At 35.1% G+C, this 24654-nt stretch overlaps 1 protein-coding gene across 3 annotated transcripts in view; it reads right to left on the bottom strand.

Annotated features, from left to right (window-relative positions):
* The window catches only part of LOC101264599 (cleavage stimulation factor subunit 50), a 31133-nt gene extending 14520 nt beyond the window's left edge, over positions 1–16613 (bottom strand). The window contains exons 1-12 of one of the 3 annotated variants that reach the window (XM_019211507.3): positions 16431–16549; positions 16163–16292; positions 12624–12707; positions 12377–12498; positions 11472–11544; positions 11290–11373; positions 11130–11216; positions 10626–10696; positions 10488–10539; positions 10327–10384; positions 1818–1918; positions 1597–1751 (exon numbers count right to left, since the gene is read on the bottom strand). In XM_019211507.3, coding sequence (XP_019067052.1) covers positions 1597–1751; positions 1818–1918; positions 10327–10384; positions 10488–10539; positions 10626–10696; positions 11130–11216; positions 11290–11373; positions 11472–11544; positions 12377–12498; positions 12624–12707; positions 16163–16276 — 1001 coding nt within the window. In that variant the 5' untranslated portion in view covers positions 16277–16292; positions 16431–16549. Of the gene's footprint in view, positions 1–1596; positions 1752–1817; positions 1919–10326; positions 10385–10487; positions 10540–10625; positions 10697–11129; positions 11217–11289; positions 11374–11471; positions 11545–12376; positions 12499–12623; positions 12708–16162 lie in introns of all 3 variants that reach the window. The other 2 variants (XM_069292637.1, XM_010315908.3) reach the window with 2 other exon arrangements.
* Positions 16614–24654: the final 8041 nt, after the last annotated feature.

Below are 24654 nucleotides of genomic sequence, written 5' to 3'. Positions count from 1 at the left end.
GAATCCAGTGGGTACACAACTATTTTTCTAAGAAGGAAAGATAATGAAACAGTCCAAATACCAAAGAATGCTTCTTGGGTTGTGAGGACGATATTGGAAGCAAGGGAATGGATACTACAGGGACAAACAACACAAGGAGACTTGAGTTCAGCTTTTGATACAACCCAAGCAGGTGAAAATTTCTCCATACATAAGATGTACACAAGATTGATGCCTCAATTTCCTAGAGTTAACTGGAAGGCCATGCTATATACCCCAGGATTCATCCAAGATTCAAGTTCTTTGTATGGCTAGTTGTTCAGAAGAGATCAGCAACTGTTGACAGGCTGATTAAGCTTGGGATTCAAGTCCCTCCTGATTGTGCTTAGTGTGGATTGACATTAGAAACATTCAGCCATCTATTCTTTTAATGCCAGGAGACAAAGGCATTGTGGAATAGATTGTGTGTATGGCTGGGTTTTGTCAAGAGCTATTCAGGACTGGGAGACAGAGGAGAAATGGGTATCTATGATGGCAAAGAAGAAGTCTGGACTAGCTGAAGTTGTAAGCAATGTTTTTGGTATGCTAGTGTATGTCATATGGAGAGAAAGGAACTTCATCAGACTTCAGAAAAGGAGCATGAACGCTGATGAAGTGCTGAAGGAAATAGTGATGCATATGCACATCAAGAATCTGACCAGGGTAAAATGGATGCACTTCAACAACTCAATGTTTATCCTTAGTTTCTGATTAGATACAGATAGCAATAGATCACTGATCTATATTGGAAGTACTATATAGAAGGATATGGGCTAGTAGAATCTGTTTGTATAGATGAGTGAGAAGGTTGTCCAATATTGCTCTGTTTGTACAGACACTTTTGGCTAGGAATGAAATATGGAGTTTACCAAAAAGAAAAAACATCAAGACTATCTCATTGTTAAAAAAAAAATAAAATGTCAAGAATATGTCACAGAAAAGTAAAGCAAGTTCTACGTGTAAATAAGAGATAAAACTTGATGTCAAATAGACCACATAGGTCGCAAATAACAATTTGATACAAAAGATGAATATCATTCTTTTTGTCTAAGAGCATGAGGAGCATACCAGTAAACTTGGTAATCAAGCAAGCCATAGCTCCATACTTAACTGGATCTTTTTTGTGATATAACATGAAGATAAGATTTTTTTTTTTTTGATGACGTAGTGTCCGGCCAACTTTTGCGCACCTCAACTAATTCCACGGGATACCTGTCACCTCCCATCACCAGCAACAGGTACCAGGTAACTCTGTCCACCAAGGCTAGGACAGATGGGAAGAATCACCTAGTGTTTTTATCTTCGTTGGGATTCGAACCTGAGACCTCATAGCTCTCATCCACTTAATTGGCCACTAGGCAACACCCTTGGGTGCGACGAGAAGATTCTCATTGGCAGCTCTTTTCACAAGTTCCCCACCCTCCACAACGTAAAAAGAAACAATAAACCCTATTCATACCTAGGCAGTGGTTCAAGTGGAATAAACCTCTTGTTCTTTTTTCTTTCTTCGTCTTCTTTTCTCTAATTGAAGAAGTTCCTGGTCCTAATTGTAAGCTGTATCCATTAGGGATCTCTTACCTTTGATCCTTCGTGAAATTTGCACTTGTAGCCTCTGCCGCTCCATGTGCACCATCTATAGATCGCACACAGCTAGCTGTTACCCCATCCCACAACCGAATTGCACCATCTTTGGATGCAGTTACATACATTCCACCTGTAGATGAATACCTAACCTGTAAGGAAATATAATGGTGAGTAAAGAATCCTCTGACCAATGCATACTATGATACCCAATTTACCTGATTAATAGCACTATTGACACCCATATCTTGGAAATTTAGTGGCAGGTAGCATTTGAAAGTGTTTATGTCATATAGGTGGGGAATTGAATGATCAGTTCCTGTAACAACCAACATTATCATGAGACAATTTAGCCAATCGGCATAATGCAAATCGTGTTCAATATTACTGCTACTTCATCTGAATGAGTTAGCAGTAAATGATGATCTTATGATACATAATCGAATAATTGCTTCTCTAACCAATTTTAACTTGTTAGATTTCAAGTCTTAAGAAGAAAGCTTACCGTCCACTATGGTTGGAATTTTTATTAACAGTTCTTGCACTTGAAGTAATTTCACTAATGTGAATATTTCCTAATGCTCTCTCTCTCTCTCTCTCTCTCTCTCTCTCTCTTCTAACGCTCAATGTCATTGAACAGTCTTCTTCCCCTCCCCACCTCCCTTGGACCTAACTCCAGTTGGTGACCACCAGGAAGCTGCACCAGGCAAGTCATCTCCTCTTCTTTCTCATCTTCTCAGACCGCTTCTCTCTCCTCTCCACCCCTTCTTCTCTCCTTTGCAGAAACCCTAGCTCCTAATCTAGGATCTGCAACAGTCTTATTCCCTCTAGACTCTAGTTTATCTCTTTTTCTTCGTTTCTTTTTCTCTTTACCGAGAACCATAAACCACCAGTCCGCTGCTGTGGTTTTAGTATCAGCCACAGTCATCGCTCCACCTTCTCTGTCCTCTTGTTCTTTTCCTTTATAGTTGCTTCTTTCCTCTTCTTTTTCTTTTTTTTTCCTTGTTTCTCGTGGTCTGGTAGTACAGGTGCACACTGAGCAGCGAACAGTAATCTCCAGTTGCAGGGGCAGCAGCAGTATGTGTCGGAGCGTGAGCATCAGCAAATCATTTCAGTCTAGACCAGCAGCAGAGCGTAGATATCTCCAGCCTATACCACGTTCTATCCGCCAGGAGTTGGTACCTTTGGGTGCACTTTTCAGCCCTTATCTTCCGCTCTTGTAGAGATATATATTGCATTAGCATAGCGTAGTGTTGCGTGCAGATTCCATTGTCTTAAGACACTTCTCTTTTTTGTATATTAGTGGTAGTGTTAGTGTCTTGGAACATAGGAACTCTGACGGGAAGTGTATAGAGTTAGTGAAGATTCTCAAGAACAGGAAGATCACAACTTGTGCTCAGGAGACCAGATGGGTGGGTTCTAAGACTAGGGATGTTATAGGGTATAAATTATGATATGCGGGCCAAGGTTGAAGTTGCCTCTGTGGTGGACAAGATATGGTACGCTAGGCTGACAAGGTTCAGACATGTCAAGAGGAGATGTACAAATGCCCAGTGAGAAGGTGTGGGATGTTGACACTGGAAGGCAGGAGGGAAGGTAAGGACTAAGGGTAGCCGAAGAAGTGTTTGGGGAGAGGTAATGACATGGCAAGACTTTAGCTTACCAAAAACATGACCCTTGATGGGAGGGGTATGGAGGTCGAGGATTCGGGCAGAAGAATAACAATAAATAGTTTTGCATATGGTCTTTCTGGCTAGTAGCATTAGTACTATTTTTGATAAATTTATTATTTTACTGTTTCTGTATTGTTATTATTCTTCTATTACTACTTGTATTGCATGCCTCTATTATCTTACTATAGTGCTATTTTTTATGCATTCATAAATGTTGTGTTTATGCTTTCTCTGAGTCTAGGGTCTCACGAAAACTCGGGTAGAGATAAGGTTTGCGTACAGTCTACTCTCCCCATACCTTAGTCGTGGAACTATATTGTATGTTGTTATAGTAGTTTTTGTACTTCATATTAAGTAGTTACAACTTACAACACCTTTGGATCTATATTTCCTCTTAGTTGAAGTTGAGACCAATCATCAACGAGCTGCCCTCCGGAGCTTCATTTCTCTTTTAAGATTTATAAGTCAATATCACATGTTGATTCAATCAAACCAGGTATCATATCAGATAGAAGGCTTTTTTTTTCCTTAACTGCCTTAACATTTAGTTTAATTTTCATTTTCATTTTTTTTTTGAAAATGGTAGTTGTTTCTATTTCTGTACAACAGTACATAGGTTGTATTGAAACCCGTATTTACACAAGAACTCTAATTATATTGACTTATCCCTATAATGAGTCTAAGACATCAATAATAGAGATGGTATCATTAGAGTAAATTTGATTACACCAAAACGCCGAGTCAAAATGCAATTCAGTTTAACTTGTTGCATACTATTCTCCCTATTCTCAAAAGCACTAAGGTTCTTCTCTTTCCATATTGTCCACCAAATAGTGGCAGGGACAATTCTCTAGTTAGTTCTGTTTTTTTGCTCGTGTCCCTGTATAGCTTCTGAAATTCTCCTAGGCATGGACCAAGAGATGCTTTTAAGTCTCAGCAACAGCTGGACGGTGACTTCATATTGGATGAACTTCTGCAGTTCTCCCACAGAAAAAACATCTAGAGCAAAGTGTAATTCTCCTCTTCATTAAATTCTCTCGTGTCTATACTGCTTCTTTAGCCAATAACCACACAAAGCAAGACACCTTGTAGGGGATCTTGGCTTTCCATATGTCTCCAGGGCCACTTGAGTAACTGCAAATTTTGATGGTTCATGGTTCAACTTCTCGTATGTTGCACCTAGTTTAAAAATCCCTTTACTGTTTCCCAACCACTGCGATCTGTCCCACCCTATTTCCAGACCACTAAACTGATCAATGCTTCTAAAAAATTATGTTACTTTTGGAATTTCCCATTGAGGTGTCTTCTAAATACAAAATTCCACACTTGAGGAGTCCATAAGTCAGCTATAGTACTTTGTTGCTGAAGAGCTAAATTGTGGATGTCAGGGAAGAGAGTCTCCATATTTCCTTCAGCATGCCAATCATCCTTCCAGAATCTAGTTTTTATTCCATCTACCACTTTGATCTTGGTATTAGGTTTGTATTCATACCAGAGTTCTCAAATGGATTTCCATAAGCTAACACCATAAGGGGTGGTAACCTCCTTTGTCATCCAACTATCACTCTCTTCATATTTTGCCTTTATGATTAAGCCCCATAAATTCTGATTATCATTTGAGTACTCCCAAAGCCACTTAATCCTAAAAGCTTTGCTCTGATTCTTCATGTTCTTGATCCCCAGACCCTCAACTCTCTTTTCAGTGATCACAGTTTTCCATTTGACTAAGTGATACCCTCTCCTTTCCTTGTTGCCTTGCCATAAAATTTTTCTCATGATGCTATCCAACCTATTGATGATTCCCAGTGGGACAGGAAACAATGACATCATTTATGTTGGAAGTGCACCAAGCTCATAATTAATCAAAGTTAGTCTCCCCCCTAGTGAAAGGTACTAAGACTTCCACCTTGCTAGCCTCTTCTCACACTTTTTAATCACCCCATCCTAGATTTCCATAGACTTGGATTTTGCCCCCAAAGGCATACCCAAATATGTGGTTGGGAGGACAGCTACTTCACATCCCAATATTGACTTCAAAATTTCCATGTTTGGTACTCTTCATTTACTGATACAAGAAGCTTTTCCTCTAGTTGACATGTAGCCCAGATATAACTTCAAAAGTAACTAGAGTCAGTCTTAATATTTTAAGGTGGTCTTTATCAGCATCACAAAAGATCAAGGCGTCATCTGCATATTGTAAATGAGTGATCTCTAGACTTTCCCTTCCAGCTCTAGCAACTTCAAAACCTCTCAGCCACCCTTCATTGCATGCATTCTTGATCATATTGTTGAGTCCCTCCATGACTAGTATGAAAAGGAAGGGTGATAAGGGATCACCCTGAGCCTCTATGTGACCTACAATATCCTGTTGGAGAGCCATTTACCAATACTGAGAAGTTCACTGAAGGTACGCAGAATTCTTCTCTAGCATACCCATAAGAAAGTCCCAATTGACATGGTCATATGCTTTCCCAATGTCTAATTTGCATACATTTCTTGGTCATTTTTTTAGACTAACCTGGAATCTACAACTTCATTAGCTATGAGGACTGCATCCATTATCTGTCTCCCTTTAATAAAAGCTAATTGTTGTGATACAACAAGCTTGTACATCACTTTTTTCAGCCTTTCGGTAAGCACTTCTGAAAAGATCTTATACATACTACCTAAAAAAGCTAATAGGTCTGAAGTCCCTCAATTCTTTTCACATTTCTTCTTTTGGGATTAGGGCTATGAATGTAGAATCAGACTTCTTTCCAACCTCCCTTGTTCATGGAAGATTTGAAAATTCTCCATTATGTCACCTTTCATCACCTCCCAACATTGGTGCTTTATCAATTGCACACTGCTTTAAACACCTTAGAACTTCCTTGTCAAAGCTTATATCAAGATCCTCCTTTTCCTCCCCTGTCAACTTTGGGCAATTCAAAAAATTGGAACAAATAAATATATTGGTACTAGATTGACCTAGAGTCTTTCTATTTATCCAGATAGAATTCAAATAGAATTGAAAAAAAGTGAATGTGATAAGACAGCACAAAATTTTATTTGAATTCCAAGTTTTAATAGAAATATTTTATTGACGAGCTACAGCAATTGCACCTATAAAAGCAACAAAGATTATGGAAATAAGTTCAAATGGGAGAAAAAAATATGTGTTGGCATGTCCCCACTGCAACTCCTCTGTATAAAGCTTCTAATAGAACTCCACTATTTCCCCTTGGATTATTTTTGGATCTTGGACAATGTTCCCCTGGACTAGCAGTTACTATACGTTATGGTACCTCTTGTGTGCATTAGCTATCTTATGGAAGAACTTGGTGTTCTTATCCCCTTCCTTTAACCAAATTGATCTGATCTTTGCCTCCAGTAGATCTTCTCATTTTTTATCAAATCCTCCAAGTTCAAAACTAAACTTAGTCTTTTCTGTTGCCTCATCCTCAGTTACTTCTTTATCAGTAGCAATCTTTTCCATATCAGCCAACTTTTCAAGTAAAGATCTCCTCTATTGGCCAAGATTCCCTCGCTCACTTCTGCTCCACTCCTTAAATTTGTGTTTCAAGGCTATTAATTTGGATGCAAGGATGTAATCAGGCCTCCCAATATAATCAAAAAGAGCTCCACCATATCCTTACTCTGTCATTTGTCAATGAAACCTTCAGTCCCTAACCACCTGTTCTCAAACATAAAATAGCTCTTGCTATTTTCTGGGAACCACCTTGGAGTGTGTTGGAGAGTGGTCGAACACTATTCTCTGTATGGTGCATTGTTTCAAGTTGCTAAAAGCATCATCCCATTCGTGAGATACCAAGACCCTGTCGATTCTTGAAGCTATCAGGTGGTTATCCCCTTTGAACCAGGTGAACTTTGCATTTTCCAATTGAAGATCAACTAGGTTTAGATCCTCGATCAAATCAGAGAACTCCCGCAACCCTATTGTTCTCATGATACATCTCCTCTCCTCTTTTCTGATACATATCTAGCCTCGTTAAAATCACCACAAACTGCCATGGACCTTCTATTAAACCTCTGATAGAGACAATTTCTTCCATACTAGTCTTTCCACATAGCAATTTGGAGCATATACTCCTGTTATATGGCATGAGAAGTCCTGCACCTGTGATTCAAACTCACAAACTTCCAGATAAAGGGTATATGTCCCGATCTATAAAACTTCCCCTTTCCATATTCTACTATCCCAAAGCATCATTATCCCTCCTCTTGTCCCACTAGCTTCCAAACATGCCATTTTGATCCATCTACCACCCTTAATCTGCCTTACTAGCCCCATAAGATCCCTCTCTAGTTTGGTTTCTTGAACACAAATAACGTCAGCTTTCCAATCCCCCATAATGCTCTTGACAACCCTCCGTTTGTCCCTAGTGTTTAAACCCCTTACATTCCATGAGACAAGTTTAAATTGCATCAAGAAATAGTTACGAAGTTTCTCCCCTTATCTCTAACCCCCCCCCCCCACACACACACACCCCACCACACACACTTTTGAACTTCACATCAAAAGCTACAAAACTTTTCAATTCATTAGAGCCCTTGAACCTCGTCTTCTTGCATACAGCTACAGCTTCTTGGTGTCTGGCTTGTCTGTCCACCTGTAGTAAGAGTTCCTTAGCTTCCTCTTCATGACCTGGGAAATCAGCCCCAAACAATTTTCCCAGTCTGATCAAATTTTGTTTCACCCAAGCAGAAACTTCTCTCTTTTTTCTGCGATTAACAGTTGTTGCGTGTATAGTGGCTCTGCTTCTTCGACTTCCCATTCTTCAACAGAGGTCAAAGTTTTCTGGTCTTCAATAGCATACCTCTTTTTCCTCCCCAATTGGAACTTGTGCCTCTGATTCTTCCATATTTAGCACAACCACATCACCCAAAACACCACTTTATCTGTTGTTGTTCTCTCTTTCTCAGTATTCAGTTGTGCTCCCTGCAATGTCTTTGAGAAGAACCGTGTTTCTTTATCTTGAAGAGTCCAATCTTCTACTGGATTGGGCTGGGTGGAATTGGATATGCTATTAAATAAATAGGCTTGCTGGATCTAGCCCATTATACTCTTCTTTTAGTTGTTCTGGCCTAAGACCTAAGGCCCATAATAGATTCTTTCGTTAAAGAGGTCATATGGCTCTCATATGACTCAGTGGGTACCACCACAGCTGTCAACTTTCCAGTCCCCACATGGGTATATGTACTAGGATCCCTGGTAAAAGGGGATTTTTGTACTACAGTACATATGTTACTCCTTATTATCTCCTGGTCCATAACATACCCTGATTTCAAATTGTTATCTTCTTCTCTGGTGAGATTCAAAACTTTTTCCGGCAAGATTTCATATCTTACTTTGCCTTCAACTCATATCAGAAAATGGTATCCGACCACGCGAAATCGAAACCTCTTTCGGTATATTTCTACCACTGTTTGCAACAAAACCCAACCACCACATAGTTGCTCTATTTCTTGAAATACTTGTGACCATAGATGTAGGGGGGATCCCTATAATTTATATTCCAAGTTTTTTTAACTTCCACCATTCTAGGTTGAAACTCAGGTTTCTCCATTTCCACTAACCTTGAAGAGTTTGTTCCGCAATGAATTTATTGGGAAATTCAAAAAGGAACATGTTTTCGTATAGCTCGTGAATATTGACACTGAAGGCCTTCCATTCAGAAGATGACCACCTTTTGATTTCAGACAAAGAAGGTTTCTCTTTGCGGCCTTCTCCAGATACCCTACAAGACACCTATCCAAAAGCCCATCCTCTTGCTTTTCTGCTGAGCTTGTCTCCTTGTGGTTTTTTTATAGCCATTTGCTGTCCATTACAGCCTTTGAGTAGGGGTATCCGGAGTTCAAAAGTCTTGGTAAACTAGTCGATATTGACCATTTGGGGCAGTTAATGAAGTTTTTCTATCTTAAATGCTAAATTGTACCATCCAGCATTCAAGACTGGTTCTGGAATAATGATAACAGATCTACCCCCCACATTAATGGCTACAATGCTCATATATCTCCCATATTCATTATGTTTCGTAGTGCAGAAGTTTCCTCTTTTCTTTCAGTATATCTCCATCTCCCTGTGACTTTCTTCTGACCAGTGGAAGCTTCTCTTAGCAGGAAACAGATCCATTCCATTACCTTACTGCTCACGGTAGTTCTTCGCATCATTCTTCGACTTCTTTCCACCCACTCGTACCAAACAGAGCCTTCATCATTCCTTCTGGTAATACCAAAAGTCTTGAAACTAGCATTAAAACAAATCCTATTTCCCCCCATGGCTTGCCTAAGCAAGAGAGTAGAAAGAAAAGAAGAATAATCACATGAGGTAATTACCAGAGGTATTGGGTGCCGGAGGAGAGAGGGCTTTCCCACGTAGGAGGGAGGAGGGAGGAGAGAGAACTGCCTAGAGAACTGTTCCAGAGAGCATTTCTAATTTAACATTGTTAACTGTAGTTCAATTTTCATTTTGTGGATGATGTAAATAATATTTAGGACTTCATAGGCTCTGTACATTTGTTTTTGGGATGGCTTTACTCCTGTTATTCACAGCATTTCCTTAGTGCTGAGTTTGGTGAATAATACAAGGTTACATTTCTTTGTCCAGCGGTGAATAATGCAAAAAGTAATTACTTAACAAAAAATCAAAGTTACCTATTTCAAAAAAAAAAAAACAACTTAACAAGAAAGACACCGAAAAATCTAGTTAGAAGTAACTGCAGAGAATGGATTAGCACATAAGAATATATTGCATTACGAGATTTGATCACCAATACCAAAAAGATGAACAAACAGATTTTTACACTTCATAGCATAGGCATAGATTGCTCGTTTTTGTTCTGGTAGAAACCTGTAAAGTATGACTTCCCCATTTCTCTAGAAATTGGGCAAAAGATCATAGAAAACTTCAGGGATAAAAAGTTGTCCAACATATCATCATTAAATCAGGTTTTAATTCACCTCTAAAATAGCATCATCAAATAAGTTTTAAGTTCACCTAACTAGTAAATAGTAGCCCAATGTACAGTATATAACTTGAAAGAAATTTACTTGCCTGCCAGAAGATAGTCCCCTGAAGGATGAAATGACACCGACCTTACATTATGTGTATCCTGTTGAAACATTTAATCCAAATCAAGTAGAACAGTTAGTATATTTTCTAAGCTAAATTCATGCTTAATGTTTGGTTTCAAAATTGAATAACATTTGAGTGACCTGAATCACTCTAAATGCTCTCTTTGCTACCGCTTTGGAAAAATCAAAGAACCTGAAAGAAGCCAAAGGAAAAAGTAGTTAGGTAATATTCCAGTGACAAACATAATAGGAAACTTCACAGTTAGTAATAAATCCTACTTGATGGTGCGATCTTTTGATCCAGATATGAGTACTGTATTTTGTGGATGAAAATCCAAGTCATTTATAGGCTGCAGTTATGTACAAGTTTTGGGTAAGAAACAGGGAAAATCCTGACATAATCACACATCAGAAACTTAGATTCACAGGAATAGAGTGTGTGGGGGTGCTATCAATAATTAAGGGGAAGCACACCATCAAATCGCCAGAGATAATATGATGTTCAACTTACTCAGCTATATGCTCCCTTTAAAAAAATGATAAAAGGGATGCTCCACTTTTTATATTTTTTTACCATTTTAATGAGAGGAGCATCCACAGGCAAAAAATAATACAAACAAGTCCAGTGAACTTTAATTTGGTAGAATAATCCAGTAAACGTCTCACCTATATAGTGGCTAATGAGAGATCTTTTGAACCAATGCTCAAATTAACAGACCTAAAAAGTTGTATACAGGGACATCTGACTCAAGAAATTTAAGTATCACACAATCAAGATCTTACTTGTTGATGATCATAAAAAGTTCGTACAACAGGCCTCACTGGGCCATCCCTTGCTTCTGGCTGCTTCATTTGCTTAACTTTTACAATCTGCACAAGTTAACGCTTTTGAATTAGAAGTACAAGAATGAAAGTTCAGAGTTCTAAAGAAATGATACAATACCTCAAACAATTTAATTGATGTGTCTGCACTTCCAGTAGCAAGGAATCTTCCATCAGGGCTAAATCTGGCACACCTTGCAACATTCTAAAAGAAAATTCTTGTGTTAAAACTTACTGCTGGGAATTGGCAATTGAAACAAAGACAAGAGCTCATACAACCTACAGTTCTGTTTAAGATACAACCTTGTGCTCGGAAATATGTCGTGACTCATGCTTTGGGATATTTTTTGACGGCCCTTTTGTATTGTTCATGCTACTGTTGCAAAACAAATTGATTATCAGAACTCCAACAAATGACAAGCTTAACATCATTTATAAATTTGTTACAAGAAAGAAGAAACATTTATCACACAGATGCAGCAAGCCAGGAAATGGTCTTACATGGTCCAGACAGATAAATTAAATTATGGTGAATCCTGAAATCTGAAAGTGAACCCACTCTGGTAATCTTGAGACATTATTCTTAGGTCAAATGACTATGAGATGCATTTTGATGGCTCGCTATAGTGTATAAGCCACTGCTGGATCTCTTGATACACGGATCAAAAGGATCTTATAAAGGATCAAAGTTACAGTGTCTACATAGGAAGAGTATGATAGACATGACCTAGCTCAATATGAAAGCTGTTACACAATAAAGTTTCACCCTCATGCATATATTCAGTACAGAACTTAATAATATACAGAATAAAAATTATGATTGGTTCAAAAGGTGCAGCAGCTAATCAGTTAGAAAGATGTAAATAATGAAAAAAGGAAAAAAGATGATCAATCGGATACTTTTGGAAAAAGATAGTCAATTGGACACTCTAGTTTTTCCATACATGGGAATCATTCCCTATTAGTTATTACTCTTGATTACAGAAGATTAGAACTCAAGTATCCAAAAATTTCCTACAATCACCAGATAACTTCCTCCTTTTCACTCACAGTAGAACTTGTCAACTGCATACATCAGCATGGGATAAGGATTTTAAACTCTTGGTCAACCGATAACGCATTAATTGTACTTCAAGCACTCAAACTTATAAAACAGAACTTAAACCCTTTAGGTTAATAAGAAAATAGTTTAATGGGAGAAAAATTGCCTGAAATCAACATATGCAGCCCGAGGGGCCGGGATTGAGCCATATCCAGCAGTTACAATTGGATCAAAAGGTATAGCTGTAGAAACTCCTCTCAGTGTGTCATCTTTGTCCACTGCAAGACCCTGTTAACGGCTTAGACTGATAAAGAAGTTTTTATACATCTATTCTCTTACAGTCTTACCCCATGTTGAGCAGCAGAAAATCAGTGAAAGCATAACAAAGTCAAACGCTACCAACTGATACAAACCTTTGCAACCAATTCCAGTAGCTTGTTGGGAGGAGCTTCAACATTCATTGGTGTCATTGTAGATGAAGCTACAGCACTTGCAGCCTGTCATACACGCATAGCAGAATTCATCAAGACCTCTAAATAACTTAGCTTAGCTACATACCAGTTATATTCAAAACATGTATAAGACACACAAGCTGATGTGCTCAACTTTGTTTTTTTGAACCCAATCATAGTGCTAGGTCAAGCAGTTAAACCCAGGAAAAGATGACTGTGTTAGGAGACCTCACTTGCAGCCCATATGTTATTACAGATATGCTATGGAAGGTATCCGCATCATGTATCAGAGACAGCAAGAAACATGCAGCACAATGACCAAGGAAAACAAAGAATACACATGCTGGACTCCGCAATGAAAAGTTTAAAGTCAAATTTTGTGGAGTTCTTGTAGATATTTCCTTGTTCTAGGGGATAATTGCAGTGTGAACTCTAGAATTTTGTGAAATTCTGTAGCAAGGAAGCTAAGATAGTCATGGGACTCCTATTAGCTGAAACCGCAAAAAGAAACACCAAGTGAGGTTTGAATATCAAAAACCTTAGATTGCAACGTAGCGATAAATTCCAAATGCCATGATAGCAACCATGATCATTTGTTCAATCCCCAATATGTTTCTCTATATATAGAACCACCTTGGAAGCTTGCTGCCCAAGGGCTACTTTGGTCATTTCGGGCAAAACAATTTCTTACTCTGTTTAATTTGTCCGTCTGATTTTTCTTTTTAATTTGTTAAATATTTGAAAGTTAGATAAATATTACTATAAATTACATAATTGAGCAACTTAAAATATTTAAAAGACATAAAAAATTTGATTGACTCTTAAAATTCTATCAGTACCAACAAATTGGGACACAGAGGAAGTAACATGTATTATTTGAAATGCCAGAAAAAAAATATTATAAATCAAAATAATAAATAACTTAATAAAAGACATAAAAAGATTAAATGATTCTCGAATTTCTATCAGTGCCACATAAATTGAGATAGAGAGTAACATATATTATTTGAAAATTACGAAAAATGTACTATAATTCACAATGATTGACAACTTAAAATATTCAAAAGAGATATAAAAACCTTTGAAATTCTATCAGTGCCACATAAATTGGGACAGAAGAAGTAAAATATAAAAATGACATAAAAAGTACTATAAATCGAATCACGATAATATACAACTTAAAAATTTAGAAGACATATAAAGAATTGGTTGACACTTAAATTCTATTAGTGTCACATAAATTGGGACAAAGGAAGTAACATATATTATTTGAAAATTACGTAAAAGTATTGTAGATCATAATAATTAACAAATTAAAATATTTAAAAACTTGATTGACTCTCCAAATTTTATATGTGACATAAATTGTAACCAAAAGTAATATAGTTTGGGCCTATGCTAGCACAGGCTCCTGTATCTAGTATTACAAGACATGGCAAGTCTGTTAGAATAATTTCTCTTATGGTCTAAGAGGTATGATAAGCATGTCATGATGACCAATTGAGCATCACGGAGGTATGAAAACAGACCATGAATAGAGGACAAATAAGAGAAGCACTTTTCAAAGCTATGCAACCTTCATAGGTTATATATGTAAAAGCTCTTTATTCCAATAAGTCTATAACTAATTACAATTGCAACGAGGCAACGAGAATTGTAGTATTTGAGGAACAATTAAAGACACTTTCTTCTGAAAGACAGTAAGTTGCAATTCAAATTCCCATTTTCTATAAAGCATGCAATTTTGGTCATCCCCAGTGTCTGAATTGAACTGAGTCACTCAATCACCTAACACTTTATCCCAGGGATTAATTTCATTTTTCTAAGTCTTTAATAAAGTAATATTAGCAACCTAGTCTACCATGACAAAAATTAGCAGACTCAACAACATAAGCAGATCTAGAATTACTTGCATTATTGACAACTTCTTGAACCATACTCCGCACAAACAAAACCTTTATTGAGGTACCCCTTCCCAACAAATCCTTTTGTGAGAAATTAATTATTTTATCAGCTTCAAAAACAAGTTTAAGACATGCTTTGTGGAGAAGTGCTAGTGAAACTAAGTTTTACAAAGGGAGGGAAAAACAGAATCCAACGTTTTTCCAGAAGTTAAATTAAGCAAAATTTTCATGTACCCATAACTCTAGAAATGATGAAGTTACCCATGTAGACACACTCATCATCGGTAGACTCCTCAAAATAATGAAACAACTCCTAGTTGATGCAAACATGTCTTAAGGCCCCAAAGTCCATACCCAATCAATCTTGTTAGCTACAGAGTTTGCCTCGACAACAATGGTAACAGTCTCTTCATCACCCTCAACAAGGTGAGCTTGGATAGAAACTTGTCCTCCCTGCTTCAAGGTTTTCCCTTATCTTTGATAGCACTAGGCAGCCTTTCCCCAAAATTTGATCTTATTTTTGACCTTCTGCATTAGTGGGGGTTGATGAAATAATTCCTTTCATTACCCTCAGCAAGGTGAGCTTGGATAGAAGCTTGACCTCCTTGCTTCGAGTTTTACCTTTGTCTTTAATAGCATTAGATAACCTTTTCCCAAACTTCGTTCTCATTTTTTACCTTAGCATTAGTGAGTGATTGTTGGAATCATTTCTTTATCATTTCGTTTCTTTGGCATTATTTCTTTTTAAATAATGCAAAGAATAAAGAATGCTTGTAGGTTCATTTTCCCCAAACTATTTCTTGTCTTATGTGAAACAAAAGTCACATTAATTAGAAAAACACTGCTTTTCTCCTTATTTTAATCGCCCTTTATTGCGCTTGTAACGAACTAGTAAAAAGGAGTAATCGCCCTTTATTGGGCTTGTAACGAGCAAGTAAAAAGGAGTGGTCTTGCGCACATGAGAAGTGGCTTGAAGACAAAACAGATCAATGTTCCCCTGCATGCTGTATATATCTGAGACCTATCCCAAATCTGATTTTAAGAAAATATTTTTAGTTTTTTTTTTTAATTTACATATAAAGTATCCAAATACATGTTTACAAGAACATATACTGATATATTACTAAATAAATTTTGTAAGAACAGTCGATCACTATTGTAGTAGCCATTTTAATTAGTAGCTACCAAGTTAATTGTGACAATCAACTTAATTTTGTTACAGCTCACTAAACCCCCTTTATAACACCTCCAGAATTAACCTATATAAAGCAGACGAATTTTGACCATTTTCCTACCCTAAAAAAATTCTCTTTTCTTCTCCAAATTTTCTCCTCTTTGTGTTATTTCTGAGCTGTGGAACCACGGAGAGCAACAGCTAACAACTATGTGCATCCTAGTAGGACTGAAATCGCTCTCGAACGCCACAACATAAGATTTGTTTCAATAAAGTTGTAATTTTTCCAACAACTATAATGTTACATATTTACAGTCACCAAAGATTTCTCTTCTCCCAACGTTCTCAAGGAACCCAAAGAAGGTAAGCAGTTTCAAAAGGTTGAATGTGTATATAAAACCAAATAATTGAGGAAACAGTACCTGATTGAGATTATTATCGCGAAGATGAGCGACTATGAGAGAATTAACATGACGGAACAATTTCCCGGCTTGCAGTTTGTGCTCCAAGTTATCATTGTTATGGTTGCTCCCCATTTAAGTTATTGCTTCCCTAATTTATTCAATGAAACAATCAGGAACAATACCCCCAGAATCTTTGTTGATTCACAAATTTGGCTTTGCAGTGTTCGGGATTGAAAGAGAGAAAGCAATAATGGTGAACTGCAAACCCTTTTCTTAAAGCTCGTACAGATTTTTGGAAGAGGATGAAACTGAGGTACAATGAGCTTCAGAACTCTACCGCCGCCATTTGAGTACACTACAATGCTTCTTGGTAGTCCAATTTTTTTTTGCTTTTGCAATTGATTTAGGAAAAAGTTAATTTAAGTTTTTCTTTTTAAAATAATTGGAGTGATTTAGTTAAGTATTCAATAAGCAAGTTGCTATTAGTCATGTTATTAGTATGGGTATCTGTGCGATGCGCCGATATTATTACTCCGAAATTGTTTATATAGTATTTAGTACTAATGAATTGTTTTGTCGTTATAAGCGAACTATACCTAAAAGAAAATGGGTGAGAAAATTTTTGGTTAAAAAGTTGAAATTTTCTTGGTTGAAATCTTAATAAGATAAGGTCTGAAGTAGTCCGAGAAAAGGATTGAGAGAACTGTTTAGGTAAAGTCTAATTTCCTTGTTGCTAAGACATTAAGAAGATAATATGGGTTTTCGGAAGTGAATTCAGGAGAATAGAACTCCTATCATAGTTATGAACTTTTCGTGAAAGGATTGATTTGAAATGTCAAGATTTGAAGGTGTGTTGCGAAATAGGCTAATTTTGAAGGAATTGTGAGTCTTTGTCTCTTGCAAGCTGGTATAGTGAGTGATACGCTTCTATAACGATGGATTAAATTCCCGCTACAATGATGCTGCTATAGTGAAATTAGGTTGTTGTAGTGGGTGATACATTGTTATAGCGGTGGATCTGATTCCCGTTACAAAATGGTAAGTAAACTACTCCCCTAACTTGGTAATTCGATTCTAGAGCCTTCGAATACGTGGTGATGATGATAGGAGGGTTTCTTTAACTTAATGGCGGTATAAACCTGATTTAGGTGGGATAGTTATAAGAAAAGTTTGGGATTTGGGATCAGGATATTATTCGAATGTATTTAGACCATTTCGGTATGTTATGTGTTATATGATTGTTAGTTGACCAAGAACATGAGGTGAAAACTCAAGTTTGATTTGAGGTAAGTGATGGTTGTTTGAATTCCGTTTATGTTATATGTGATTGCTAACTGCTTCTTTAATATTATTTATATAATGTATGGTTAAGAAATCAGAGAAGTATAAACTAAGATGATTAACTTGTGGTCAACCATATATTGAATGTGATTACTTGATGTACAAGTGTGACTTTTATTCATTGAAATTGTGATGTGTGATTGTTGGTTGGCTCAGTACCACGTCTAGTACATACTAACGGTTGGGCACCATGCCTAGTACATTACATATCTTGGTTGGTTCAAATATCACACTCAATACATATTTGGTTGACTTATATACCATACATGATATGGATCATCTATATGGTTGGCTCTGGTATCACATCGGTACAAATTACTATTGTTGGCTCGGGTACCATGTCTGGTACATGCTATTGTTTGTGTATGGATTCCATGAGTGAATCAAGTTGACTGGTTGTAATGTTGGTGATTACATTTATTGCATATATTATTTGTTTAACTAAGTTGTAGTTGCCTATTCATATTTCATATAACTAGAGTTGGCCGATGATCCTACTAGTACAGTATGAATTTTGTGTATTGATATTGTACTTTCATTTTATTTGTTGAGTACAAGACTTATTTCGACGTCTTTGTGACTTGAGTTGCTTCCTCCGAGCTGCTATGGGTTAATTTTTTCCATCTAGCTAGTCCATTTTTTGGACTTAGACTTTTATTGTTTTGGGGTTGCAACCCCCACATTTTAGGCTATGTAGATACTTTATTACATGATTGTCAGGTTCTAAGGGTTATTTTGTAATGTTTTGTTGATTATGTCTTGAAATGTGACTCTGTGTTTTAATTTATGAAAGACTATATCCTTTTAGTTGTTTGTTGTATTGCATGTTAGTACAATAGTTGGTTCTCCCACTATAGATTTAGTGCGGGTGACTCTCGCGGCAAATTGAGTCATGATAAAGTTGGTATTAGAGTCCTAAGTTCGTTGATTTCGTCGTAACAAATATATATCTAGTAAATTCTTATGGAGCAGTAACATTTGTACTTTTCTTCGTAAGGCTAAAAGACTTCAGAATTTTTTCTCTTCATTGTTTCCTTCGTGTCGTAACTTGTTTACACTTGGTATCTGGCAACCCAAAATGCACCAGACGAAACAGAGTGAGAGTACCAGGTCAAGATATAGAAATGGTAGTGTGATGGCGAGGAAAGAGTAGAGACAAAGGAAAGATCAAAGGCAGAGGGAGAGAAACACCCACGAGGGTAGAGCTTAGAAAGCGGCTGGGCTGAGTCCGGCAACCTCTTCCCCACCCAAGATTCATGTTGAGGCGAATGTGGAGGTAGATTTTGTGGAGGATGTTGAACCTGAGATGGCAACATAGGTTGAGGGTGCAGGCCTTCCTCCTAGGACTTATGAGGTCATTCATCAAGCGTTAGCCTCTATGAGTAGGAAAGCTAGTATTGGAGTCATTCCTACTCAGTCGGCTAATCAGGCTCCAGGTGCTCATCCTGTTGCTACCACCACTAATGAATGAAGTTTTGGGTACTGATGTGTTAGTTTGTCTCATACTAGGCCTTGTCATGACCAAGACTATGCATTAGTTTTTGACTAAGTGGGTGTTTGAATTGACTTAAAAATTGGTCATATCAACTTTTAAGTTAGTTTTTGACTTCTAAAAGTGTTTGACAATTATAAAAATAACTTAAATAAGTAAAAAAAAAATTACTTAAAATAAGTTCGAAATTAAAAGTAGGGGTTCCACTACTTTTATTTTTAACTTGAAAAACATTCTAATTTGACAATGATATTACTTTATACCCTTAATTCCTTTAAATAATTTTAATTTTTCCCTTGTGAAATAAACCCTAACATCTTCGTTTTTTTCCTCAACTTTCTTTGCTAATGTAGTGCTCCAACTCTTCAAAGCGTTAAAGCTCCAAAGTCCCCACCCCCACCCCCACTTAGTTTTCTTGTTAGTTTTCTTGTTCTTCTTTAACATTTTAATTTTCACTTCTTTTTCACGAGACAAAAGTATCGACACTGAAGTAAGTTATTATTCATTCTCTCTTGATTTTTGTATCTTTTTTTATTATAATCTATTTTTTATTTTTCTGTTTTTTTGTTATTGCATCTAGTAATCTATAAGTTGTCAACAACCACTTGACACACCCAAAAAGATATTGTCTAATTGGTTACACTTTTTGAATTTGTGTAGTTAAAGTTTCTTTGGTAATAATGGTATAATTCAACAACTAGATGCACGTAAATAATGAACAACTTTAAATTTTTCTTATTCTCTCCCGATTTCTGTATTTTCTTCTTGGATGATGTATTTTTAATGTTTTTTTTTTGTTTTCTTTTGTTGTTGCAATGTTGTTTTTTATATTTTTACTATGTATCAAATAATCTCTTTTTTTTAGTTAGTTGTAGTATATACTTTGATTGTGTGTAGTATATATTTTTCATATGTTATTAGATTATAGAAATAATTATTCTCAATTTTCTTATCGATTTTTCATTTCAGATCATTTACACCATGTCAGAAATTAATTTGAGACAAACTAATGTTAAATGAGATGATGATGGCTATCTCAAATTTATAGAGTTATGTGAATTGGAAATTAGGAAAGGAAATAGACCAAATACTCATCTATCTAAAGATTGGGTATTATAATAAGAAAATGCTTACTTTTCAGAGTGATCTTTCTCGATTTCAAAACAGAAAGGCTTGCTTGAAGGCAAAATTCGATGTAATTCGTCATTTTTAAAAGAAAAGAAAAGCAGGGTAGAAAGTCTTGCTTAGGTATTTCTCCATCTAAGTAAGAGATGACGGATTGAAGTTTATAACTAGTCGAAAAGTGATAACAATTTCTAATCATGCTACTTAAGTTGTATGCTTAACACATGCAAAAAAAATATAATCCATGAGTTCAATAAAAAATCGGAATGACACTATAAAACCAAATGAAAAAAATCATTGGATATTGAAAACCAAGTGGATCCTTTTAGAACAATTGATGAGAGGGATACATGTATAGGATGGGATGCCACCAAAAATACAATTATGACAGATGATGATTGGTGGAAGCGAAAAATCAAGGTACCTTTCTCAAATTGTTCTATATTTCTTTAGTTACTGAATTTTAATTTATCTAAATTTATTTTTTATCTTTCGTTACGAGAGGATGTTCGATATAGAAAATTAAGGAATAAAGATCTTTCGCTAATATGGTTTTTCTATGATGCATTATTTTATGATATTGTTGTTACGGGAGAAAGAGCACGCGCTGCAAAAATACAATTATGACAGATGATGATTCGTGAAAGCGAAAAATCAAGGTACTTTTTTCACATTGTTCTATATATCTTTGTTATTTCTTTAGTTACTGAATTTTAATTTATCTAAATTTATTTTTTAGTCTTTCGTTACGAGAGGATGTTCGATATAGAAAATTTAGGAATAAAGATCTTTTGCTAATATATTTTTTCTATGATGCATTATTTTCTTATATTGTTGTTATGGGAGAAAGAGCACGCGCTGTAAATCAAGAACAATTTTTTTTTTAAAAATGACATAAATTTAAACAAAAAAAGAATAAATTATATTGATGCTGATGATAGAGAACACTTTATTAAAATGATGAAGTGGTGATTAAAGTGATGATCCACAAGATATGAATTCTACTATATTTCCTAAGTCATCACTAAAAAGAAAATTTTCAACTGATGGTATTGAAACTAGTAATCAACTAAAAAAAATTAAGACAAAATCTATTTTTACATCAATGAAAGAGGATATGAACTCTTTCATAGAGATAATATCTAACAAAATTATCTCTATATCTCATGCAATAGATGATCCCAACATTGATAAGTGTATGAAGTTTTTCGCAAGTATAACCAGATACTTTTTGAAAAGGTAAAATGTATAAATATTTTTGTGAATATGTTTATTAAAAAGACATTCAACAAATGTTTCTTAATATGCATATTGAAGAAGCTCCAAAGTCTTCGATTGAGTATTAACTATCAATTATACCTTAAGAAAGTGTGAAGAATGAATTGTTATGGAAAAAATAATGTTATTATTTTATGTTTGACATTATGCTTGTAATCATAAACTTTATTTATTGTCTTTAATTTGGTTAGACATTGATTTTATGGTTACACTTTTTTAGTTTAAGTTAATTTATGTAAATGTAATCATTGTGTTGAATTTATGTAAATGTATTCATTGTTGAATTTATATATAGGTGTTTGTTGTGTTGCATTCATATAAATGTATTTGTTGCATTGAATTTATATATAGATGTTTGTTGTGCTACATATATATATAAATATTCTTGTTGTCTAAAATTTATATACATGTGTTTATTGTGTAGAATTTATATAAAGATGTATATTGTGATTGAATTTATAAATGTGTTAGTAATATGGAAAGTATATAAACTAGTAAAATTCTTGTTTGAATTTATATAAATATTGTTGTTGTGTTGAATTTATGTGTGTGTGTGTTGTGTAGAATTTATAAAGATGTATGTTGTGATTGAATTTATATAAATGTATTACTAATGTAAAAAGTAGTAAAATTGAAATAATAATTCTGGATTCAAAATTGTTATAAGTAAAACATATGTGTCATCATATGTGAAATAATGAAATTTTTATACTTTTGATTTTTATTAATTGAAGATATTTTTATTTCCAATAAATGAAAGATTTAAATTTTGTCATATCATCAAATTTAAGTGATTTGTTAGATGAAGAAGATGAAGAACTATAATAAAATAGGAGACACAAAAATGAGAAAGAGTGGATGGCGACTCTATGTCAAATAGCAGATAAGACCTTAGGACATTAATCTTTTGAAAAATTCATTAGATAAGGTCAAGTTGATTCAAAATAGATTTCTCATAGCTCGAGAGAAAACAAGTTATGAAAATTGAAATATTTGTGACCCGAAGTTCATGATTGGAGAGAAATTTTCATTGAAATTATCACTCGTGAAGGGTGTTACGAGGTTTAAGAAGAAGGACAAACTCAACCCTGGATTTATTTATCCGTTAGAGGTACTTCTACATTTTGGAGAAATGAATTATGAGGTGGATATGCCACCACTTATAACTTGTTTATCCAATTTTGAATGTTTTGATGTTCAAGAATTATTGTGTTAATAATTGTCAAGTAATTCAAAGTGACTCAATATTGTTCGACCAAGAATTTAACATTTGAGGAAGGTCCTAGAGTTAATATGTTTAAGCTGGTTAGAATTCCACTTGAAAGGTTGAAGTCCAACACAGTGGCAGACCCAAGATCTTCACCAAGAAGGTTCAAGATTCAAAAAATAATTAAGAAAAAAGCAAGAAGCAAACGAAACAAATTTTGATTAATCAAAATATATCATTACAATTCTGTGTTGCGCGTTTTTATTTCTTGAAACCAAATCATAATAATCTCATAAAAAATTAAATGTTCTTTTCTCTACATAAAGCACCATACAATTACGCATGAAATCATCATCCATTCAATTTTTCGATTCACTCTTTATCAACTTTATTACCAAGAAAGCTCTTTCAACTGTTGCAGTAGAAACAAGCAACACAAATTTTATAAGGCAAAACACAAAAAATGAATTTAAATGTTTCTTTACCTTAACTAGCTTTTCAGAAATATCATCAAGCCTTTTGAGACTAGAGAACCATTTATCAGTATCACAAATATTAATTGTAGACGTCTCTATCTGATTCCTAAGAATAACCATTACATTTTCATCAAATCATCACGAAATAATTCAGCCATTTTCAATATGTTCTTGATGTCAAAACTAGAAAATCAGTCAATTGGACTCAAGCAAGCAACTCCAACAAGTAAATATGTACGATCATTGAGTTCTTAATACTGCCAATCAATAATCTTAAAAAATACCTTCACAATATAGTGATGCAAGATAGTATACTCAACAAATTTACGTTGAGATCTTCCAAAATTAACATAGAACTCATTAAAGTTATGTATCAAAATATCAAATGCAAACACATTCTCGACAAGTGGATATCATTTTTCATTCTTTAAATCTTGCAATCGTTTCTTCACCACTTTAAAAGTAAAATGACATTTGCAATACCCTTTTCTTTCTTTTGTAGAGATTCATTAAGCTCATTTGTGATCGCTAAACACCTCTCATTAAATGCACTATGAAAACAATCTCAAATATTTGAAAAACTTTAAAATATATTGTTGTCTTAGCTTTTCTTCAACGTATTCAAAATCAACAACAATAGTATCAAGAACATAGTAATAGAGCCAAACATACTAATGAATTTCTAAATGATTTATAATGTCAAACCCTACTGACTATTGGCAACTCTAGCAAATCAAGTTCTTGATTCAATCCTTTGCCCCTTTTAACCTCACCCATATCAAGTGCCTCTTGAACTTTTATTTCTTGAGATTCTTGAATTTCATCCACAAGATTAAAAGAACCTCTCAATACATTTAAGACATTAGAAACCAACAATACAATTTCTCTAACTTGAAGACATTCTTTTAAATAACCCAACAATAGTTAACTGAAATTGGTGAGAAAAATAATGAATCGCATGAGCTGATCTACTTTCTTGTTGAATAAAAAACTTTAAGGCCACTTAGACGCTCTTGCACATTGCTAGCTCCATCATAACATTTTTCTCAGTATAAAGATAAACTCAAAGAATATTAAGAAAGACAGTTAATAATTGCTTCTTTCAAATATAAAACACTAGTATCATGTACATAATTTATTCCTTTAAACCGTTCCACCACATACCCATCTCTATCAACACAACGCAAAACAATTGTCATTTTCTCCTTACGTGATAAATCACAATATTCATCAAACCATTTAGATCTCCATAATAGCTTTAATTGTTTCAAGATTACATGTAGTGACAATATCTTTTTGAATTTTATGAGAAGTCAACTGGTCACTTCTTGGAGTCTTTTTCAATACAAGTCACTAATTTTATAACACTGCTTCTGTCACGACCTAAGAGCACCGCCTAGTCGTAACCAGCGTATTCGACCTCTCAGAGGTCTCATACAAGCCACATGGATCATTCATTGCATACGATACTTAAAATAGAGAAGAATTTAAAACTTTCTTCACACACAAAGAATACTTTCATTAATAAGCGAGCGGAAGATTTTAAAACATCTAACTTTACAATATGCCTCATTAAACCATCTAATAACTT

The sequence above is a fragment of the Solanum lycopersicum genome, chromosome 12 (assembly GCF_036512215.1).
Source record: "Solanum lycopersicum chromosome 12, SLM_r2.1".
Taxonomy (NCBI): Eukaryota; Viridiplantae; Streptophyta; class Magnoliopsida; order Solanales; family Solanaceae; genus Solanum; species Solanum lycopersicum.
The sequence above is the reverse complement of the archived record's forward strand: the minus strand, read 5'-3'. Positions and strand labels throughout refer to the sequence as shown.